The sequence below is a fragment of the Emys orbicularis genome, chromosome 16 (genome assembly GCF_028017835.1).
Source record: "Emys orbicularis isolate rEmyOrb1 chromosome 16, rEmyOrb1.hap1, whole genome shotgun sequence".
Taxonomy (NCBI): Eukaryota; Metazoa; Chordata; order Testudines; family Emydidae; genus Emys; species Emys orbicularis.
In genome coordinates, this window is record NC_088698.1 from 15945939 (window position 1) to 15967764 (window position 21826).

The following is a 21826-nucleotide window of genomic DNA, read 5'->3' on the forward strand; positions in this document are numbered from 1 at the left end:
TGGTCTAAACAGCCAAAGGACATAAATCCTGCCATGTTTTGCTCTTTTATCTAAAACCAAACCCAGCCTTTGCTTTGAACCCAATTCCCAGCCTGAGGATCTGTCCACCATCTCCTCAGCCCATCTCTAATGTTGGTTTACTTGTAGTTGTTACCTGAAGTTCAGGGTCTGTGTTTGCTATAATTGGAACGACCAGCATATATCCAGCCAGCCACTGAGCAAACTGCCCGTGTCAATGTGTTGCAAACTGAAGTTTAACTCGAATGCATAAGTGGTGCTCGCTGTGACTGAAGTGTCTTGGGTGAAGACTGCCTGCCAACAGCCAATCTAAGTCTCACATTTTTATCCTCCTAGTTTTGCATTTGAGTTGAGGAGTTTAAAAAGACACGTCTACAATGAACTCTTGCAAAATGTATAAAAATGCCAGCCTGTAATGGAACTGGAAGGTACGCAGGGAAACCAGGTACGACAAGATTTGTGAGCTTTGCAACCACATGTATATTACAACAGTTATTAAACAGGAGAGCTTAGCAAAGATTTGCCAGGAAAAGGGCTAGAAATTTCAGTAATGCACAAAGAAAGTCAGTTTCGGGGAAATGCTACAACGTTTCCTGTGCCAAGATTTGGACACATGCTTATTCTGTTCAAACTTATACACTGCAAACTATTTTAAAACAAAAAAAATCCCCATTCTTTTCAAGCTAGTTTGAACTTCCTATAATTTACAGAAAGTCATAATCATATCCGAAAGAGTCCAAAGTCTTTATAGACAGATCTGCTAAAGTATGATGAATCATTTCCTTGTACTTTGTAATGCCATAGTCCTAGAAAATATTTGAATAAGAGCAATCACAACGGCAAGTGTTCAAAAGGAAATAAAAGCTTTTAATGAAAATATTTCACCAAAAGTTCTTGGCTGCAATTTTATATAAAGGCAGAGTTCTTTTAAAACAAGACACTGTTACTAGAAATGCATTATTTACAAATCTGATTGCAAAAGCATGACTCAGCTCCTGAGATGGAGTAAGGAGGGGATTCTTGCTGATTCAAAATGTCTGGGAGGAGCAGTGGAAAAGAACTGTTCTGTAGGACCAGTACCTTGCTGGGCTGCGAGGATGGTAACAAACAGAGGGTGTAGAATATTAGGAGGTTAAATGCGATGGGCTGATACAAGTCTCTTCTTCCTAAGATCTTTAGTTTGGAAACATCTTAATATATGTGGGGCTGATTCTGGAAGGGATTTAAGCAGCTGAGGTGAACAGGTGCAGGGTGTGCATGCCCTCTGATATCACATTATCCTAATGAGGTCTCTCTCTAGTTGGACACTGCAAACAGGAGGTATCAGATGGCTGTGATTTCTGGGACTGGTGCAAGCAGTTAACGAAAGCAGGGCTCTCTCTCTCTCCTAGGAGAGCAGAACTCAGTCCTGTTACTCTGTGACGACAAGGACAGGTTTAAAAACTAAATCTACAATGCTGCTTCTTACTATTCACTTGCCCCATATGGAGGCTACCCATCAGCACTGGTGATAAAGACAGGCTTCTGAACTGATCCCATCAGTGCCACTCTGCCTAAGGGCCAGAAGGGGGGACCCATGTTTCAGTGGCTACCAAGACAGAACAATAAATGGGCCAACATGGTGGCCTAACTGCTCTGCAGTGCCAAGTGGAGGCTCTGGATTAGGCTGCCAGTCCTGAACAGCTGCTTCCCAGGGGTTTGGGTGGCTGCAGACACAGCTCGTTCAGGCCCATGGATTTATGTGGATTGCCAGCAACCTCTCAGCTCATTAACGAGCAGTACGGATAGGCTCCAGAAGCAGTCCTTGGGCGGAATAAGGGTGGCTGCACAGGGGCTCAAAAGGGAATGGAGGTGGAGAGAGGACAATAAGTGGCACCCCGGGTTCCAGCAAAGAGCTTGGGGGGGAAGACTAAAGCAAGGGGTACAGCCTCATCACTGATTTCCACCAATTCTCTCAGCTGGCAGGGACCTGTCTCATCTGGAAGCGACTCCCTGAAAAAGGCGCTCGCTCACCACCATGCCTGTTCCCTGAGCTCCAGTCCCGACAGGAGATGGTTCTGCTTAATCTGCCAAGCAACGAAGTAGACAAAGAGGCCCTAGATAATCAACAGTCTGAAAGAGTAGTGGGGGTGCCCATTCCACGGCTGTAAAATCCACCATAACCCAGGGCTTCGAGGAAGATGCAGTTGGAGGAATGTAGCTCTCTAGAGAACAAAGCCGCATTAAGGAGCTTTAACAAAGCAGTGATTTTCTTCCCCACTAGAAGGGTAGGCCAGTGCTTTCCCTCCCCAGGACAGCCTGCCTTTCAGGCCCCTTGGGGTTGGTGGGAGGCTCTTTTTGCTGTACTGCTCCAGTGACAGGCTCTCCACTCTGCTACCAGGAACTGAAGTCCCCAAAGCCTGTGCTCCTTTTCTCCTTTTTCACAGCTGCACTGGTTGAAGGCCCCTCATCATCTGCTGTTCGTTTTCTGCAGCCAAAATGAAAACAAATATCAGTGACTGCTAATGTTAGCTGGATTCCTTTCCCTTCCAAGTGTGATCTAGAATGGAGCTAGCCTGTCACATACAAATTAGAGAGACGCTTTGGCTGCAGCACTGAGATGTGGTTTGCAGGGGGTTGAAGATGCAGGGTTTTGGGCTAGCTCATTAAAGAGAGAGGGGCCACTTAAAATTTTGGAGATGGTTCCAGGTTTGGATTTTGAACACTCCCGAAATGTGGAAGGGATGGGGGGGTTTGAAGCTATGGCTTTGGTTCAGGCCCAGCACACAGGAACACAGGCAAATCGGAAAGCATGAGCCTGTTTGCTCACCTTCCTATGGAGTGCTTAGTGTTTTTAAAAGCAAAAGGGTTTTGCAGTTAGCTGGGCACAATGCAAGAAGTGGGGGCCTGTGTGACATTTCCCACCCCTCCCAGTGCTGCCAAATGCAGCTTGATCCAGACCAACAGCAGCCCGTGCTGCTATTCCTGGCATCTCTTGAGCAGAGACCCTTGAATCATGCAGAAATTTACTTGATTGCCAAGTCCCGTGAGGTGGCCAATAGGGATCAGACTGAAACCACCAAAGGTTTCATTCGAGACCAGTGTCACACATGTTACAGAGAAGACTGCAGGGATGAAAGACATTGGGAAAAAACCTCAGGGAACCGGTTGGCCCACTCAGCATAGACTATTAATCTTGCAAACTTTCCTACGTGTTTCCATAGTAACCACGGTGGAGCAGGAAAGCAATTTTAAGTTCAACCGAATCTCAGCACAATTTTAAAACAGAGGTGAACAGCAGCATTTTGTGGCTAAACTTTTAAAAGACCCAAATGATTAACACTGTACATGTGCTGGCTAAACTTACAGGACACATTTTCAACTGAATGGGCACCAAAATCTCCCAACTGCACAGACATACAGGCTTGTCAGCAGCTGAGGTCTGTACATACAAATACATGCCTTTGCGTACACTACGATGTGACAGCCACATTTGTGGGAGGATTTGGTAGAAGCCTGTTCAAAACATAGCAGTACACATTCCTTTTAATTTTCCAAAATAGTTGAAAAGCTGGGCCAGGGTTTGGCGCTCGCCCTTGGAAAGCTAAACTATCAACAGTACAAGGTGTGTGCAGGGAAATGTTGCTTTAGGAGTTCTTGGTAACAGTGCAGAAGGGGAAACTCAGAAGACTGAATTCAGGTCCTGTCCAGGACGTGATGGACAGGCTCCTCAACAAAGATTATAAAAGTGTTTGTAACTACACACACATGTGGTTAATGATCAGCTGTGGCTTTTACATTGAGCCTTTAAAAGAAAAGTTTGCTTTTTTTATCCTTAAAACAATAGGGCCAGACACTGACTGCTGTGATTGGTACATGAATGTCCCTCACAAGGTCCATTGGCATTAAACAAACAGCTGGTATGTGACAGTGTCTCCCATACAATACTGAGCCTGTAGTTCGAGTGCCAGAGAGGAAAGGGGAGTTCCCCGTGCAAGACAGCACAAACACTGAACAAAGCACAGTTGTGCAAGGGACTTACGCTGCAGCCATATTAATATACTTCCCAATGCCCTGCCGGTAAGTTTTGGGAGCCTGGCTCTCTTTCTTTGGCAGGACAGCCTTAGTCTTGGTTTTGGCTGCTTCCTCCTCTTGTCGGGCCTTTTCTCTCTCTGCAGAGATCTGAGAGAAATGAGTATTATTAGAATATGTTACAAGAGATTAGTTCAAAGGAAAGGTGACTGTGTCAAAGCGCTGTGTAGTGGCAAAGCGCTATAAAATACTATCGCTGCCATGACTTACAGTGCATGCTTGGCTAAGTGCCTCAAGGGGGCCACTAGGAATGAATGGTCTATGGCCATCACTCCACTGCAGGTGATAGGCAACTGCCATTGGGAAGGCAGAGGTAACACTGGGGAACATGGGGGAGCCTTTATAAATCTGGTGTATTACGAACCTTGTCTTGCTTCACTCTCCAAACTACTATCCACTCCAACACTAGCGTGTTTCTAGCAAATGAGACAGCCTCAAATTGCAGCTGTTCAATCTTTGCTTGTAAACACAGGTGTAATCACCCCAGGGGAAGACAAGAGAGGCATGCAACATGGGATGAGTACGAATTCCCAGAGAAGCGGACAGGGCTACAGATTAGAATTAAATATTTCTTTGCAAACCTATCAAACAGATGATTCCCTCACCTGAGCATCGGCCTCTTCATACGGATCAACAAAAACAGTTATTGATTTAATGCGTATTTCCTCCTGGAAACAGAAAATTAAAATGAAAGGTACCAGAAGCTGCTAATTGGGTTGGTTTCATTTTCCTGAAGGTAACTTTTAAAAATAAGCAGTAACAGGCTGCACTGCATTCAGGGGACACGCCCGCTCTCCCTTTGTTTAGTAACCCTTCTGGTTTAAGTTTAAGTCGTACCTTGGGACGATCTGTTTTTGGATCGCTGTCCACGTTCTCCATAGCTGTCAGAGCCTCAAAACCACCCACCACTCTAAAACAGAAGAAAGGACTTCATTTCCAGCTGTACCAATGGAACATTAACCCCTCATTCTGGAGGGGGGTTAAGCAGGTGTTTCCCCTCGGCTTGAAAAGAGACGGATCCACGCTACATGCGCTTAGCAGTCCGAACGGCTGACAGATGCATAGACATCCAGGCAATGAGTGTCCCATGTGGGCCAAAGCGAAGGTTTTAAAACCAAGCTGAACATTCTTAAAGGAAGGAGATCAAATCAACACACTGGCAAGTCATTCGAGGTCTGTTGATATTGTGACAACCCCTTAAAATAGCAGTTGGGAACAAAGGAATTAATACTGGTTTGTCACAAATTATAGCCCACCGCAGCAAACTGGTTTTGCTAGAAGCAAGATAATTACTTCTAGCATTATTAGGCACTTTCACTCTAACAACTAGCCCTGGAACTTTATAAATCACGAATAATAAAGGCCCCATCCAGCAAGGGACATAACTACACATGTGGCTTTAAATTCCTGTTGAATTCAATGGAACTGCTCATGTGCTAAAAGTAAAACATGTGCTTAAGTGTTTTTCTGGATTGGGGCCAAAGTGCAAGACGTAAAATAATTCAATATAAGGGTCCGAATTCAGTCATCGGGAGGTTTTGATGAAAGGGAAGGAGTTAGTTGCCCTATGCACCCAGAAGCCTCCTGCTGAGGAATTTTAGCAGTGTCAAATCACCTGTACGAATTCTTCACTCGGTGCTGGAAAGGGGCCAGACACGGCAAGGATGAAACTAAACTCCAGATGTAGCTATATTTTCTCAGTACCCAATTTATGGCTGTCTGATTTAAGTGCTGATCTTTCACTGTGGTGAAGTACACGGCGTGCACACATTTACCAAGTCAGACTTAATGATATCTGATCAGAATAAAAAGACTTCAATTTGTGAAGGCCAAATGCTGGATCAGCATGAATTAAAATGAGGGTCACTGTGAAAATGATGCGACTTTGGATTCTACCATAAAGTCCTCTAGAATCAGCAATGTTGTTGTTAAAACTGATATTCAGAAGTGTGATAACACAGGACTTGAATACAATGGAGGTAATTCTGAGTCTAAATGGAGGGAGATATCTTCAATGAGGAACAGCTGGGAGACCTACATAGAATTAATCTCAACTCTTTCACTTGGGGGAAATCTGACCCCAAAAAGCACTTAGTACAGACAACAGACCCAAATTAAGTCGGTCTCAAAAGCAGGTAATAAAGTCACAGACCAATATAGGTATAAATGCTTTTGCAGAAAGAAAAAGGTGTTTAAGAAAGAAACGTTTCACTGTTATTCTAAAATCTGAAAAGCTCTAAAAAAAGATGGCATGACGACTCCATTAAAGAGATGCTCTTATGGAATTATACCATATAGGCACAAGAACACCTTAGCAATGTACTAGGAGCAATGTTACAATGAAAACCAGAACATTTCACACTGATTGGAGTGTTCCCTTCAAATCTAATGCTCTATTGTGTTCCTTTACATTACAGTTCCTGCATGGAAACACCGCCAGATCAGGCAGGGTCACGCTGAAGCTTTTACAATGTCAAGCTGAGCTGGAGAGCAGAGGTCTAGCAGGGTCTCTTTTTCAGTCCATATATAAAAATCTGGGGCCCATTTCAGTACTACTGTTCTCTGTTCGGAGAACTGGGTGTACTTGCTAACTTTACAGGTGCAATTTTGGAGGTCACTTTAAATCTCACAAGCTGTTAGAAAATAACATCACACAAGCATCAAAAAGTATTCTTTGTACTGTGCTTAGCGAAGAATCCTTCCTCCGACTTCAGTGGGCATTGGATCAGTACACTATATATACACAAGGGTTTGTTAATGCTGCCTATAGCTGCTTCACTCAGAACTCTTATGGCTGTTTAGCTTTAAATGTTACAGACTTCCCTTTGTGCTGATGTGTTCTCTCTTCGAAAGGAAAAAGTTGGTCTAGCTACCACTCCATGTGGACAGAGGGAACATTTTTGGTAACAAGGCATTTGGGGATGGACACACACACACACTCACTCATAAATTTGTCATCCATGTGAAAACAGGAACAATAAATAAGGAACAAAACTGCCCCGGTAAAAAATAATTTACTTGTTTTTGTTCTTTGCTAATTAAAAAAGCCTCTGAATCAAGAATATGGGAGGGCTTCTGTAAAAAATATCTGATAGCAATTCTGGTTTTCTCAGGGATGGAACTTTTAAAGTAACTGTCACTCAGAAAACTGAACCATTTTATAGATTTAAGGCAGCTTTATGACAATTATTAGGATTTTAAAAAACACTTAAGAATTAAGACCAAATTCTTGTATGCCTTGCATTAATTCTGTGCTCAGGCAGGCAAAATGAGAATTCAGTTCACTAACGAAAATCACCATGTAGTACAGGCAAAACTACGTGTCTCCTTATATAATTCTCTTCTTTCCATATCATGGATTCTCGATTATAACCTCTAAACACACCAGGCATTAGCTTAACCCCTTCAGATGAGAATGCCTCAATCAATAAGTAAGTAGTATTAAAAAGTACTTTGATGAATATTAATACATTACATATTACATTTTGGTGACATATTACATGCTTCTAATATAATTTCCTCATCCTTGCAGACCTTTGACAGATATTCAGCTCTAACCAGTTCTAACAAGACTGGAAGTTATTTGGGACAGCAATAGGCCTTTCTTGATGCTGATATTATCACACACTGTTTTTCAAAGAAATCACTACCTGTTAGGGCAATTAAAATGGTTGAAATACTGTTTGGTGATGAAACAACTGCATAGCAAGCTGGCAACCTACTACTTACATTGTTCATACACTTCTTGTAAGGGTTACATGAATAAAGTGCAATTGACCAAAACCAACTTTGTTTGTACTATGGGGATTCTGAGAGGCAAATGTTTTTTCCCCTATCTAAGGCCTTGTCTACACACAAACAGTACCACTTTGGGTCCACACTAGGGGGGCTGTCCTGCTTTACCTCCACTGGTATAGCCAGTTATATCAGTATAAATGTGCTTATAGCACTATAGCTTAGTCCCATATAGAAAGGGAAATAAGTTATACTGATATAAAGCATCTTTATATTGTTATAACTGCATCCACACTACTATTGGTACAACTATCCAAAAATAATCACATCCCTAACTTACAGTTTAACTGATACAAAAACTGTGGGTAGACCAGGTACAAAGGGACAAAAAAGTAAGACCTAGCCAGACAGAAAATGACAAAATGATCCAAGCCAAAATAATTTCTAAATATTTGTGCAGCACAATCTTGCTACAATTATTAATTTTGTTGCTGCTGCACCGCTTTACAAAATCTCTCAGTTTCAATCCTCAAGGGTCTTATCTATATTTTACAGTTAGATCTCAGCTTCACATGGCTGTTAAACAAGAAAGAAATATTTATGCAGGCTGGAGAAGTCTCAGGTTTTTTTTGAAACTCTAGGTAGCACACAGGGGAAATCTTCCCAGAGTTCCATAGAGTTTCCAAAACCCTGCACACACTTTTGAGAGTTTATAGCAGAAACCCAATTTTCATCTCCTCCTCCAGGCTGCTATCACAGATTCACTTATAATGCTGAAAATTAAACCAAACTCTAAAGATGTGCTCTCTGTATTTTTAATTGCCACTGAAGCAAACTTATGATTTGATACAGGAGGATTTTCTAACCAGTAGTTCCATTCATTATCTTGTGTTTTCATGATAGTTCAGAAGCAGCCAGATAGCTGCGCACTGGAAATCTCAATGAAATATTCCCTTACAATATTCCCTCCTACAATATTAATATATTTTGCTGGTATTTATGGATCTTCATCTTTTGACAAGATGAAAGAAAAATTATTAGAAATCTTCTGTTGCCAGTACTTTTTCAAAGTCTGAGTGCCATATCTAATGCAACTAGTTTAGACCCCATATATGATCTACTTTTACATATTTATCACGGCGGGGAAATGATGAGAGATTGTACTTCAGAATCCAAATAGCCTCAAGGGTTTTGTTCTTTTTCTGAGATCCATCACTCCGTTGCTCCATCCTTATGTAGAACCTACAATATTTTGAAATCTGCTACCATTTTTGTTATTAACTAGTGTTGTTAAAGCCTGACGTGAAATAATGAAGTCTACCTGGCCTGTGACAGATTACCAGACTTTAGACAAAAGTAGGGCTCAATACTGCCTACACTTATTAAAGAAGGTATCAGAGGGGTAGCCATGTTAGTCTGAATCTGTAAAAAGCAACAGAGGATCCTGTGGCACCTTTAAGACTGCTACAGAAGCAGTTTCTCCTCCCTTGGTGTTCACACCTCAACTGCTAGCAGAGCACCTCACCCTCCCTGACTGAACTAACCTCGTTATCTCCATACTGATTTATACCTGCCTCTGGAGATTTCCATTACTTGCATCTGAAGAAGTGAGGTTCTTACCCACGAAAGCTTATGCTCCCGACACTTCTGTTAGTCTTAAAGGTGCCACAGGACCCTCTGTTGCTTTTTATTAAAGAAAGGTGGTCGTGTAGTAAAGATGCTAGATTGGGATGCAGGAGATCTTGGCTCAGTTCCCTGCTCTGTCATAGACTTCCTGTTTAACCTCAGGCATGTCACTTACTCTCACTCTGCCTCAGCTCTCCATCTGTAAAATGGGGGTGATCCATCCTCTCTCACCCCCTCTCGGTCTATCTTGTCTACTTCCGTTGTAAACTCTAGGGCAGGGACAGTCTATTACTTTGTGTTGTACATTGTCTAGAACAATGAGGCCCTGATTTTGGTTTGGGTCTCTGGCTGTTACCATAATAGCAATAATAAAAAAAACTCATTACTGTGAGTACTCATAATAATAAGCACTACATTCAGTAGTAAGAATTTACCTGACTGGACCCTTGAATTGTATCTTGTCTCATATGATTGTGTAGCTAGAAAACAACAAGCAAGAATGCTACCACAGAGGCAGTGAAGGGGCCACTAATTAACTAGGAGCTCCAGTACTGATGGTGCTGATGCAGGAGAGAGATGAAAGTTGAAAGACTAAACAGTGCAGTATAAAGGGAAAAAACTGAAATGGACAAGAAGGACTGGATCAATGAACCTTCTGAAGCCTCCTTTGGTTTGGGGAACACTGAAAAAAAGCTTGCTTTGATCCTAGCAGCAAAAATGAATCTACACGTTGCCATTGGGTTAGGAGAAGAGAGTCCAAACTGCTGAAATCTGAAAGGCCCCAGCAACGATTTGCAGTTTGTAGCAGCTAGAGGCTTAGTCAGGAACCAGGTACCATTGTGCTGGGTGCTGTACACAGACCTTGCAGTTTAACAGATCAGGCTCTGGGTTTATAAAAATGTCTTTTTGGGTCAGTCATAGGAGGCATATGATCCAGGCCTTAGTTTACCATTATCAGTACATTTTTGTTTAAAATGCACACAAAGACTTTTGCTTAGTCAACCTAGTGCCTATGTTAGGGGTTTTTCCTATTGCTTTTACTCTTCATTGCTGACACTGTTAGTTTCATACTGACTGGCATTCCAGCACTTTGGCAGAACTTTCACCGGATTTGCATTCAGTAATGAGGACACTAGTCTCTATTTGCTGGTTCTAAAATCATTAGCTAAATTAACAATTTACAGCTAGCTCCTAGTGACAGTGAATGTGGCTGACCAAGGGAGAGGAGGAGTTGGATTAATTTTTCCTTATGAACCAAGTTGCAGATCCTTAGCTGGTGTAAACTGCCATCGCTCCAGTGAAGTCAACAGACTTCTGCCCTTCGCTGATTAACATTCCCAGTTATTTACATTAACATTTGATAGTTATAGAAATGAAGTTGTATTAATCTAAGGGAGCTTCCCAGCCTTTTTTCAAACATGGCTATGGAGTTACACTGTTATCTGTTAGGCTACTGGGTTCAGCACTGTGGCTCTTCACTTCTGCGGATGCAGATATCCGTGGACCATTTCTGTGGATAGCAGCGCAGATGTGGATAAAAATTTTGTATCTGCGCAGGGCTCTGACAGTAAGAGTGGGCGGGCAGCTGTGAGGAACCGCGGCACAGATCCTCCACCTGCCCTGGGTCAGGGGTTTGGGGGGCAGGGACACTGGGCGGGGGGCTGCTCGGGCCCCATGCCCAGGGCAGGTGGAGCGTCCGCTGTGGCTCCCCACCTGGCTCTTACCGTGGCCAGGCTGCGGCGGGGGAGTGGGGGGGAGAAGGGCCAGGGGCTGCTAGGGTACCCCGCCCAGGACAGGTGGAGGGTCCACTGCGGCTCTCCCCAACCCAGCTCCGGCCAGGGAGGGGGGCAGCTCGGAGCTGCAGCCCGGCCATAGTAAGAGCCAGATGGGCAGCTGTGGGGAGCCTCCACATGCCCTGCGCGCGGGGGGGGGGGGGAATACGGGGGGGGACTGGAGCAGCCCCCAGGCAGCTCCACAGATCTCCTCCCGCCCCCCAGCCAGGCCAACATGGAGCCCAACAGGGGAGACACGGCAGATCCTCCACCTGCCTGCGGTGCGGGGGGGAGGCTGAGAGCAGCCCCCAGCAGTGTCCCTGCCCGGCCAAGGGCAGGTGGAGGGTCCGCAACTCCATGCGGGCTCCCCATGCGGCTCTCCCCATTTGGACTCCGGCGTTCCACAGATAATTTTTGAGGATCGCGGATTGGATGCGGATACACCTTTGTGTATCTGCGCAGGCCTCTAGACATCAGCTTTGTCCTAGAGGCAAGACTTTGAATTTTCATGGGGGGTGGGAGGGGGAAAGACTATTCAATCCCAGCTTCTTCGAACTGCCTTGCTAATCAACTAGCTCCCAATGCCTGAAACGTTCAGCTTTTCCCTCTCCCTAGCAGCCTCATGGAGAATGAGGCAGTGTTCCACACTCCACATGAGTAAGAGGCAGGGAAACGGGCAGAACAGATAGGCAGACTAAGAGACACAACGTGCCTGGTCCCCCCCGCCCCGCATGGATGCACTGGTAAGGAGGGCATCCCCCAGGCAGAAAGCATTAATGGGTTTGGGGGAAAATGTGGAGGTAATTCTGCATTTTTCTCAGTAAAAAGTATTACAATCCCAAGGGGAGATCTAAGAGCCTGGGTCATGCCATATTGGGTAGAAATGGTGAATTTCACACGAATCGGAACAGGGGGGGGGGGGTTATGTCTACACTGCGATAAAAAACCCACCGCACCAAGTTCCAGAACCTGGGTCAGCTGACCCGAGCTTTCAGGGCTCAGACTGGGGGGCTAAAAATAGCAGTGTAGATGTTCGGGCTCCGGCTGGAGCGCAGGCTCAGACCTTTCCTCCTTGAGAGAGCTCTGAGCCCAAACGTCTACACTGCAATTTTACAGCCCAGCAGCCCAAACCCAAGTCAGCTGACCCGGGCTTAGCCACGGCTGTGCCTCGGGTCTTTTATTGCAGTGTAGCCAGACGCTAATGGCTCGACAGCTGGTTGCAGAGGTTAAATATTCCAACTGAACTTCAAAAGATGATATTTAAAGGGATTTTGCTGACTCTCCCCTTATCTGCCTAACCGAATAAATGAATGCCTGTAATAAACAAGGATACAGAATACGCACTGCTTGTGCAATACAGCCTTCATTATATATAGGTTCATTAACTCATAGACTTTAAGGCTTGAATGGATTAGATCTTTATTGGTAAATGATGGTAAACAATTTCACCGTACACACAAACCCATGAAAAAAATATTTCCTTTGATGATCTAAATTTACACATAGGCAAAGAAAAAAACCTGTGCTTAAGAACTTCTTGATTTAACGAGATTTACTTTATATACTTCGATGTGTGATGTTCACAATTGTGTGTTTTAATGGTTATAAAGGTTTAACTCTGAATCTCAATGTCTACTGTCATAAAATAAATTATGGAGTGGTCAGACAATTTCCCACAACTATTAAAATTTAAATAAACTCTGATATTATCAGTCAAAATTATAACAATATAAAAATCCAATTCTGCCAAGCCTAATTATATGCTGTAATTGTCAAACCTCAGGAAGTTGTAATACTAACATCAACATGACAAGATTCAATACGCCTAACCAACACACTAATGCCCATTAAAGCAATTATTTCACGTACACTGAAGAAACAAACAACTGTGGGTTGGTTTTTGTTTTTTGTTTTTGCCTGTTCTACTACACAAATCCTGTGCATAAATTGCATCACTTGCAAAGGAACAAACTCATTGAACCTATATATGGAAAAGCTCACAAGAATGCCAACAGAGGCAGTATTGGATATTAAATTAATACTCTACTTATTTCACGCACCAGGGTAAAATCTGTTTCAAGAATAAATCCCTGAAACTCTGTACAGGAATCTTTGTACAACAGTTACATTACAATAAAAAACAAATGCCACAAATTCAGACCAACATCCTGTCTTACCCTTTAATGTCATAAGAACACTATACAAATGGCAATTGATCATTCCGCATTCAACATCAGTTATGCTAAATTTAGAAGGTGGCAGAGCAGTGGAAGTGGTGAAGGTGAAAATAGGTTTAATGTTTTCCACCCAGACTGGCCCTTAAAGGTACCTCTTACTTAAATTATAGGGTGTTATTCATGATTTGTCCTGAATTGACCTAGTCAGCTTCTGAGACACCCATGAAAACAGATCTGTTCAAAGGATACCCTATAACAGAAATGAAGGTGCCTTCAAGTCATTGTACAAATTTATATTAGGACAACTGGGATAACTGAAAAATTTTCTCTACATTTCCAACACACGATGATACTCATTTCTCAGGGTAACTACCTATTTACCTCAGCAAAAAGAAAAAAAAGTCTACAACAGTTTGTTTTATTTTCCATGGAGCATGATAAATACTATGTTGCATTTGAGTATAGAAAACAGACAGGAATGTTTAGGTTTGCTTCAGTTACCACAGTGTAACAGAAGAGATGCACCCTTAACTCCTTCAAAATAGACATTTCTATTTTCGTGAAAACTAGACTGACTCTGGCACCGGAAATTTTTACACCTCTGCGAGCTATAGGTTTTATTTTAAAATCCACCTTCTTTTTTGGGTTGGTTCTAAATGGGGCAGCCAAGCATCCTAAATGCAGTCAACTTTGCATGATACTTTCTAGTACTCAACTCAGTGAAAACTTTTACTGTAACCACAATTAATCACCATGAGCCAAAGGCGGCACGTGAGCTGATTTTCAGTGGCACTCACACTGCCCAGGTCTTGACCACCGGTCCGGGGGGTTCTGCATTTTAATTTAATTTTAAATGAAGCTTCTTAAAGATTTTAAAAACTTTACTTTACATACAACAATAGTTATATATATATATATATATAAAAAATATAAATATAAATATAAATAATAGACTTATAGAAAGAGACCTTCTAAAAACATCATAATGTATGAGTGGCACACGAAACCTTCAATGAGAGTGAATAAATGAAGACTCGGCACACCACTTCTGAAAGGTTGCCGACCCTTGACATAGTCCAAGCTTTGCTAATTTACATATGCCAACCTACCAGATAAGCAGATTTCATTTAGCAAGCCTCAAACTACCAGCTTCACTGCTACATTATTTAGTGCTATCCCTAAAAGAAAACCCCATAAGCTTCAAAAACCCTAACAAATGGGCTTCCAAATATCACATGCAAGTCCTCTGTTTAGAAAAACAAACAAACAAACACACTCAGCAAGTGAATTTCTCTCTCTTTTCTAACATGACACAGCACCTTGACTGGCATTCACACATCTGTCTCTACTGTAGAGTTTTCTCACTTTTGTTTTGCTGAATTATATGAATTAAACCCCATGCAGTGCTGTGGATGGCACAGGTCCAAAATGATACCGTTTGCTGCTCAGAAGACAATGCTGGAATGTGTCTGGAATTTTTAATGAGAAACAAAAACACGTACCAGGATGAAACATTTTTATTTGGGGAAAATAATTTCCCCCTCAAGTTCATGTTTATAAAAACAAAGTACACCTATGTTTATATATCTATGCAGTGTGTGTGTATTAGATAGATCGTGTGTGTTTGTGTATAGGCGTATATATGAGATGGATCTCTTGTGTGGGTGTGTCTGCTGACACTGAGTAGACTTTTGAGGCTGTTAACACGAGTGAGACCAAAACAGCTCAACCCATCCAAGGACTTAATCTAGAAGCCCAGACAGTGAAGCCCTGATGATGCTGTAGCCCCTGACCTATACTGCCAGTGGAGTGACAGATGTGAATTCACTGGACCCACTTCTCCGTTTTCCTCTGCCCCCAGGCCTGCTGCATGCGGAGTTGGGCCCTGTAGTGCACAATGGTTTGGGCCCCCTACATAGATTCACTATATCCTGCTCCCTTCCTCACTCCTGCAAAATTTCTCTGTTCCTGGAGCCCTCCCGAGCTGAAACGGGGCAGGATTTGCTGCTTAGATAATTATAGTTATAACTTAGCCGTGAAGAGCTTTGCTCCTTAATGGGCTTTGATTTCAACTACAAATGATGTGATTAGTTACAAAACGGTAACAAATAGGATACATTATTATTCAGCAATATACCCTAATGTTTAGACAGAGTGTCACAGTTCAGGGCAACTGCACCTGTACTCCCCCCTCTATGATCCACTCCCAGCAGTTCCCTCTCTTGGGCAGAGACATGCATCTCTCTCCTGACTGGGGGTGGGGGGTGGGGTGTTTATGTTGCCCAGTTTCCTGCCTACACTGAGTTCCCCAGCAAATCAGACTGCCTAAGCAGGCCTGCTTTGCCTTTCTTCTCAGAGGCTATAAACAGTGTAATTGCCCATAGTTTTAAGGTCCCACACAGCTTTGCCTAAGCAAGCACATTCATTCTTAAAGTGAACGTATTACATAGAAAACATTAAAATAACAAAAGAAATTATACGCATGCTAATAAGCTTACCAGAGATCACCCCAACTCTAATGAAGGCTCTGGTAGGAATCAATCCTTCAAACCCTATCAAAGGGTTTTGCTGTGGTCACAGGTTCATAACAGTTGTTTGTTCAGAACAAGCACCATGAATCTGTGAGCCACTCCTTTATACAGTTTGGATCTTTGATCTGAAGAGACCACGAATAGGTAATCAGCCAGACAATGGTCCCCTACTCCTCGGGGAGGAGCTTCAAAAGGCTGGGTCTTTGCATAACTAGAGGTGGTAATTTGCATTCTCCTCCCCCAAGTATTTCCTAGGAACTTCACTTAACTTTATTTGTCTGTCACATTGTTTAAAATAATCCTTTGAAGTTCATAACACTCCCCAAGGTTTACATTGGCCATGTCTCCCCACAAGACCAGTTACATATAACCCCACCATAATACATAAACTTTGCATTTTTAATGCAATGGACTCCAAATATACTTAAACTTAATTCAATAAGGTTTGTCCAGGGTATCCCAAGAAATTGCCATAGCTGTCACACGACAGCCAATCACTCTGAAATAATACAATTACATTTGATTGCTCCAGCCAACAGAGGCCTGGTCTACACTACGTGTTTAGGTCGACTTTAGCAGCGTTAAGTCGAATTAAGCCTGGACACGTTCACACGACGAAGCCCTTTCTTTCGACTTAAAGGGCCCTTTAAACCGGTTTCTTTACTCCACCTCCGACGAAGGGATTAGCGATAAAATCGGCCTTAGGGGGTCGGAATTGGGGTAGAGTGGACGGAATTCGACGTTATTGGCCTCCGGGAGCTATCCCACAGTGCTTCATTGTGACCGCTCTGGACAGCACTCTCAACTCAGATGCACTGGCCAGGTAGACAGGAAAAGCCCCGCGAACGTTTGAATTTCATTTCCTGTTTGCTCAGCGTGGAGAGCACAGGTGACCACGCAGAGCTCATCAGCACAGGTAACCGTGATGGAGTCCCAGGATCGCAAAAGAGCTCCAGCATGGACAGAACGGGAGGTACGGGATCTGCTCGCCATATGGGGAGATGAATCAGTGCTAGCTGAACTCCGAAGCAGTAAACGAAATGGCAAAATATTAGAAAAGGTCTCCAAGGCCATGAAGGACAGAGGCCATAACAGGGACGCACAGCAGTGCCGCGTGAAAATTAAGGAGCTAAGGCAAGCCTACCACAAAGCCAGAGAAGCAAACGGAAGGTCCGGGGCAGAGCCGCAAACATGCCGCTTCTACGCGCAGCTGCATGCCATTCTAGGGGGTGCAGCCACCACTACCCCAACCATGTGCTATGACTCCCTCACTGGAGAAACACACAGGGAAGCGGGTTCGGGGTACGAGGAAGATGAGGATGGAGATAATGTAGATAGCTCACAGCAGCAAGGAAGCGGAGAAACCGGTTTCCCCAACAGCCAGGATATGTTTATCACCCTGGACCTGGAACCAGTAACCCCCGAACTCAGCCAAGGCGTGCTCCCATCCCCTGAGGGCACACAGGGGACCTCTGGTGAGTGTACCTTTGTAAATATTACACATGGTTTAAAAGCAAGCGTGTTTAATGATTAATGATTAATTTGCCCTGGCAATCGCGACCAGTACAGCTACTGGAAAAGTCTGTTAATGTGTATGGGGATGGAGCGAAAATCCTCCAGGGACATCTCCAGAAAGCTCTCCTTCATGTACTCCCAAAGCCTTTGCAAAAGGTTTCTGGGGAGGGCTGCCTTATCCCGTCCGCCATGGTAGGACACTTTACCACGCCAGGCCAGTAGCACGTAGTCTGGAATCATTGCATAACAAAGCATGGCAGCGTATGGTCCCGGTGTTTGCTGGCATGCAGACAACATCCATTCCTTATCGCTCTTTGTTATCCTCAGGAGAGTGATATCATTCACGGTCACCTGGTTGAAATGGGGCGATTTTATTAAGGGGATATTCAGAGGTGCCCGTTCCTGCTCTGCTGAACAGAAATATTCCCCGCTGTTAGCCACGCGGTGGGGGGGAGGGGTGAAGTGATCATCCCAGAGAATTGGGGGGGGGGGGGGGGAGTTAGTTGGGTTTGTGCTGCATGTTAACCCTGAAACCGCAGCCCCTCCTTTTACATTGCAAACCCATTTTAAATGGCCAACCCAACGGGTGCTTGGTATGGGAAATGAGAGCACTACTGTTTGAAACCATTCCCACATGTTAAGAAGGTTAAAAAAGCCAAAAGACTGTGTCTTACCATGGCTGCCTGCAAGCCGAAATCTGTGGCCTGGCACTGCGTGAGTGATCTCTCACACCAAACCGGCAGGCCCTCAATATAAGAGGAAAAATGCGACCTTGTAACGAAAGCACATGTGCTGTGTAATGTGAACAGCAAAATTTAACGTGAAAGAGTGTACCCATTGTTCTCTAAAATGTGTCTTTTTTAACCACCTCTCCCTTCTCCTCCACCAGCTGCAAATGTTTCTCCTTCACAGAGGCTAGTGAAGATTAGAAAGAGAAAACGGAGGATGCGGGATGACATGTTCACAGAGCTCCAGATGTCCTCCCACGCTGACAGAGCACAGCAGAATGCGTGGAGGCAGTCAATGACTGATTACAGAAAAGCACAATATGAACGAGAGGAGAGGTGGCGTGCTGAATCGCGGGATGAACAGAGCAAGTTGCGGGCTGAAGATGATAGGTGGCGTCAGCTTGCAGACAGAAGGCAAGAGTCAATGCTCCGGCTGCTGGAGCATCAAACTGATATGCTCCAGCGTATGGTTGAGCTGCAGGAAAGGCAGCAGGAGCAGAGACTGCCGCTACAGCCCCTGTGTAACCAACAGCCCTCCTCCCCAAGTTCCATAGCCTCCTCACCCAGACGCCCAAGAACACGGTGGGGGGGCCTCCAGCCACCCAGTCACTCCACCCCAGATGATTGCCCTAGCATCAGAAGGCTGGCCTTCAATAAGAGTTAAAGTTTTAAACTGCAGTGTGTCCTTTTCCTTCCCTCCTCCCCCACCCATCCCGGGCTACCTTTGCAATTATCCCCCTAGTTGTGTGATGAATTAATAAAGAATGCATGAATGTGAAGTAACAATGACTTTATTGCCTCTGCAAGCGGTGCTCGAAGGGGGGGTGGGGAGGGTGGGGTGGTTGGCTTACAGGGAAGTAGAGTGAACCGGGTGGGGAGGGGGGGGGCGGAGGGTTCATCAAGGAGAAACAAACAGAAGTTTCACACCGTAGCCTGGCCAGTCACAAAACTCGTTTTCAAAGCTTCTCTGATGCGCACCGCGCCCTGCTGTGCTCCTCTAACCGCCCTGGTGTCTGGCTGCGCGTAATCAGCGGCCAGGCGATTTGCCTCAACCTCCCACCCCGCCATAAATGTCTCCCCCTTACTCTCACAGATATTGTGGAGCGCACAGCAAGCAGCAATAACAATGGGGATATTCTTTTCGCTAAGGTCTGAGCGAGTCAGTAAGCTGCGCCAGCGCGCTTTTAAACGTCCAAATGCACATTCCACCACCATTCGGCACTTGCTCAGCCTGTAGTTGAACAGGTCCTGACTCCTGTCCAGGCTGCCTGTGTATGGCTTCATGAGCCATGGCATTAAGGGGTAGGCTGGGTCCCCAAGAATCACGATAGGCATTTCAACATCCCCAATGGTTATTTTCTGGTCCGGGAAGAAAGTCCCTTCCTCCAGCTTTCGAAACAGAGCACAGTGCCTGAAGACGCGAGCATCATGTACCTTTCCCGGCCATCCCACGTTGATGTTGGTGAAACGTCCCTTGTGATCCACCAGGGCTTGCAGCAGCATTGAAAAGTACCCCTTGCGGTTTATGTACTCGGTGGCTTGGTGCTCCGGTGCCAAGATAGGGATATGGGTTCCGTCTATGGCCCCACCACAGTTTGGGAATCCCATTGCAGCAACGCCATCCACTATGGCCTGCACGTTTCCCAGAGTCACTACCCTTGATATCACCAGGTCTTTCATTGCCCTGGCAACTTGGATCACAGCAGCCCCCACAGTAGATTTGCCCACTCCAAATTGATTCCCGACTGACCGGTAGCTGTCTGGCGTTGCAAGCTTCCACAGGGCTATCGCCACTCGCTTCTCAACTGTGAGGGCTGCTCTCATCCTGGTATTCTGGCGCTTCAGGGCAGGGGAAAGCAAGTCACAAAGTTCCATGAAAGTGCCCTTACGCATGCGAAAGTTTCGCAGCCACTGGGCATCGTCCCACACCTGCAGCACGATGCGGTCCCACCAGTCTGTGCTTGTTTCCCGGGCCCAGAATCGGCGTTCCATGGCATGAACCTGCCCCAGGAACACCATGATTTCCACATTGCTGGGGCCTGTGCCTTGTGAGAGGTCTATGTCCATGTCAATTTCCTCATCACTCTCGTCGCCGCGCTGCAATCGCCTCCTCGGCTGGTCCTGGTTTTGCTTTGGCATGTCCTGGCTCTGCATATACTCCAGGACAATGCGCGTGGTGTTCATAGTGCTCATAATTGCCGCGGTGATCTGAGCGGGCTCCATGATCCCAGTGCTAGCTATGGCGCCTGGTCTGAAAAAAGGCGCGAAACTAGTATCTGACGGACCAGGGGAAGGAGGGAGGGAGGGGCAAGTGACGACATGGCGTACAGGTACAGGGAATTAAAATCAACGAAGGTGGCTGTGCATCAGGGAGAAACACAAACAACTGTCACACAGAATGCCCCCCCCCCCCCAAAGATTGAACTCAAAACCCTGGGTTTAGCAGGCCGTTGATTTCACGGAGGGAGGGGGAAGCTAATGAATACAGAACAAATCTATTTTTTACATCTTAAGCTGGCAGCCAACGGTGCAGCATGACTGATAGCCACTGCAGTATGATGACGATGGATACCAGTCGTAATATACCATCTTCTACCAAAAGGCAAGGGGCTGCTGCTCTGTAGCAATGCAGCCCCACGTCTGCCAGCCCCACGTCTGCCAGCACCCAGATCGCCCTCGGCCTCTTCTGGGTGCTTAGCAGAAAATACTGGGCGCTTGGCAGAAAATAGCATACTACGACTGATAGCCATCATCGTCAAGACAGTTCAATAGGACTGAGAATGTCTGCCCAGGTGCCCATGATCGACAGCCACTGCAGTACGATGACGACGGATACCAATCGTAATATACCATCTTCTACCAAAAGGCAAGGGGCTGGTGCAATGCAGCCCTACGGCTGCCAGCCCCACGGCTACCAGTCATGCTGCACCGTCTACCGCCAAAAGGCAGTTAGCTGCTGCTGCTGTGTAGCAATGCAGTCCCACGTCTGCCGGCACCCAGATGACATATGGTGACGGTGAGCTGAGCTGAGCTGAGCGGGCTCCATGCTTGCCGTGGTATGTTGTCTGCACAGGTAACCCAGGTAAAAAGGCGCAAATCTATTGTCTGCCGTTGCTCTGACGGAGGGGGAGGGGCCTGACGACATGTACCCAGAACCCCCCGCGACACTGTTTTGCATCATTCGGGCATTGGGATCTCAACCCAGAATTCCAATGGGCGGCCGAGACTGCGGGAACTGTGGGATAGCTACCCATAGTGCAATGCTCCGGAAGTCGACGCTAGCCTCGGTACTGTGGACGCGGTCCGCCGACTAGAGCACTTAGAGCATTTTATGTGGGGACACACACAATCGGCTGTATACAACCCATTTCTATAAAACCGGCTTCTATAAATTCGACCTAATTTCGTAGTGTAGACATACCCAGAGTTTAGCGAACTGCCCTATGCAGAAGAAAAGATACTATAATGCAGCATGGCACTTACACTCATAGATGGGAAATGTGATTGGGGGAAAAAAGAGGAGCAAATCTACCATGACCCTGATCATATTTCCTTTGTCGGGAGCACTCAGTGTGCATCCAAACATATGGTCTGACCTTCAGTAAGCAAGGTCAAGGTTTCCAATGCTGTCCTGTCCATGAATTCTGAAATCA

General features: G+C 45.2%; 1 protein-coding gene across 1 annotated transcript in view; it reads right to left on the reverse strand.

Annotated features, from left to right (window-relative positions):
• Window positions 1-864: 864 nt before the first annotated feature.
• Window positions 865-21826, reverse strand: part of PPIL2 (peptidylprolyl isomerase like 2) — a 136879-nt gene continuing 115917 nt past the window's right edge. The window contains exons 17-20 of the mRNA XM_065417536.1: window positions 4927-4999; window positions 4695-4757; window positions 4040-4179; window positions 865-2485 (exon numbers count right to left, since the gene is read on the reverse strand). Coding sequence (XP_065273608.1) covers window positions 2392-2485; window positions 4040-4179; window positions 4695-4757; window positions 4927-4999 — 370 coding nt within the window. The 3' untranslated portion in view covers window positions 865-2391. The remainder of the gene's footprint in view (window positions 2486-4039; window positions 4180-4694; window positions 4758-4926; window positions 5000-21826) is intronic.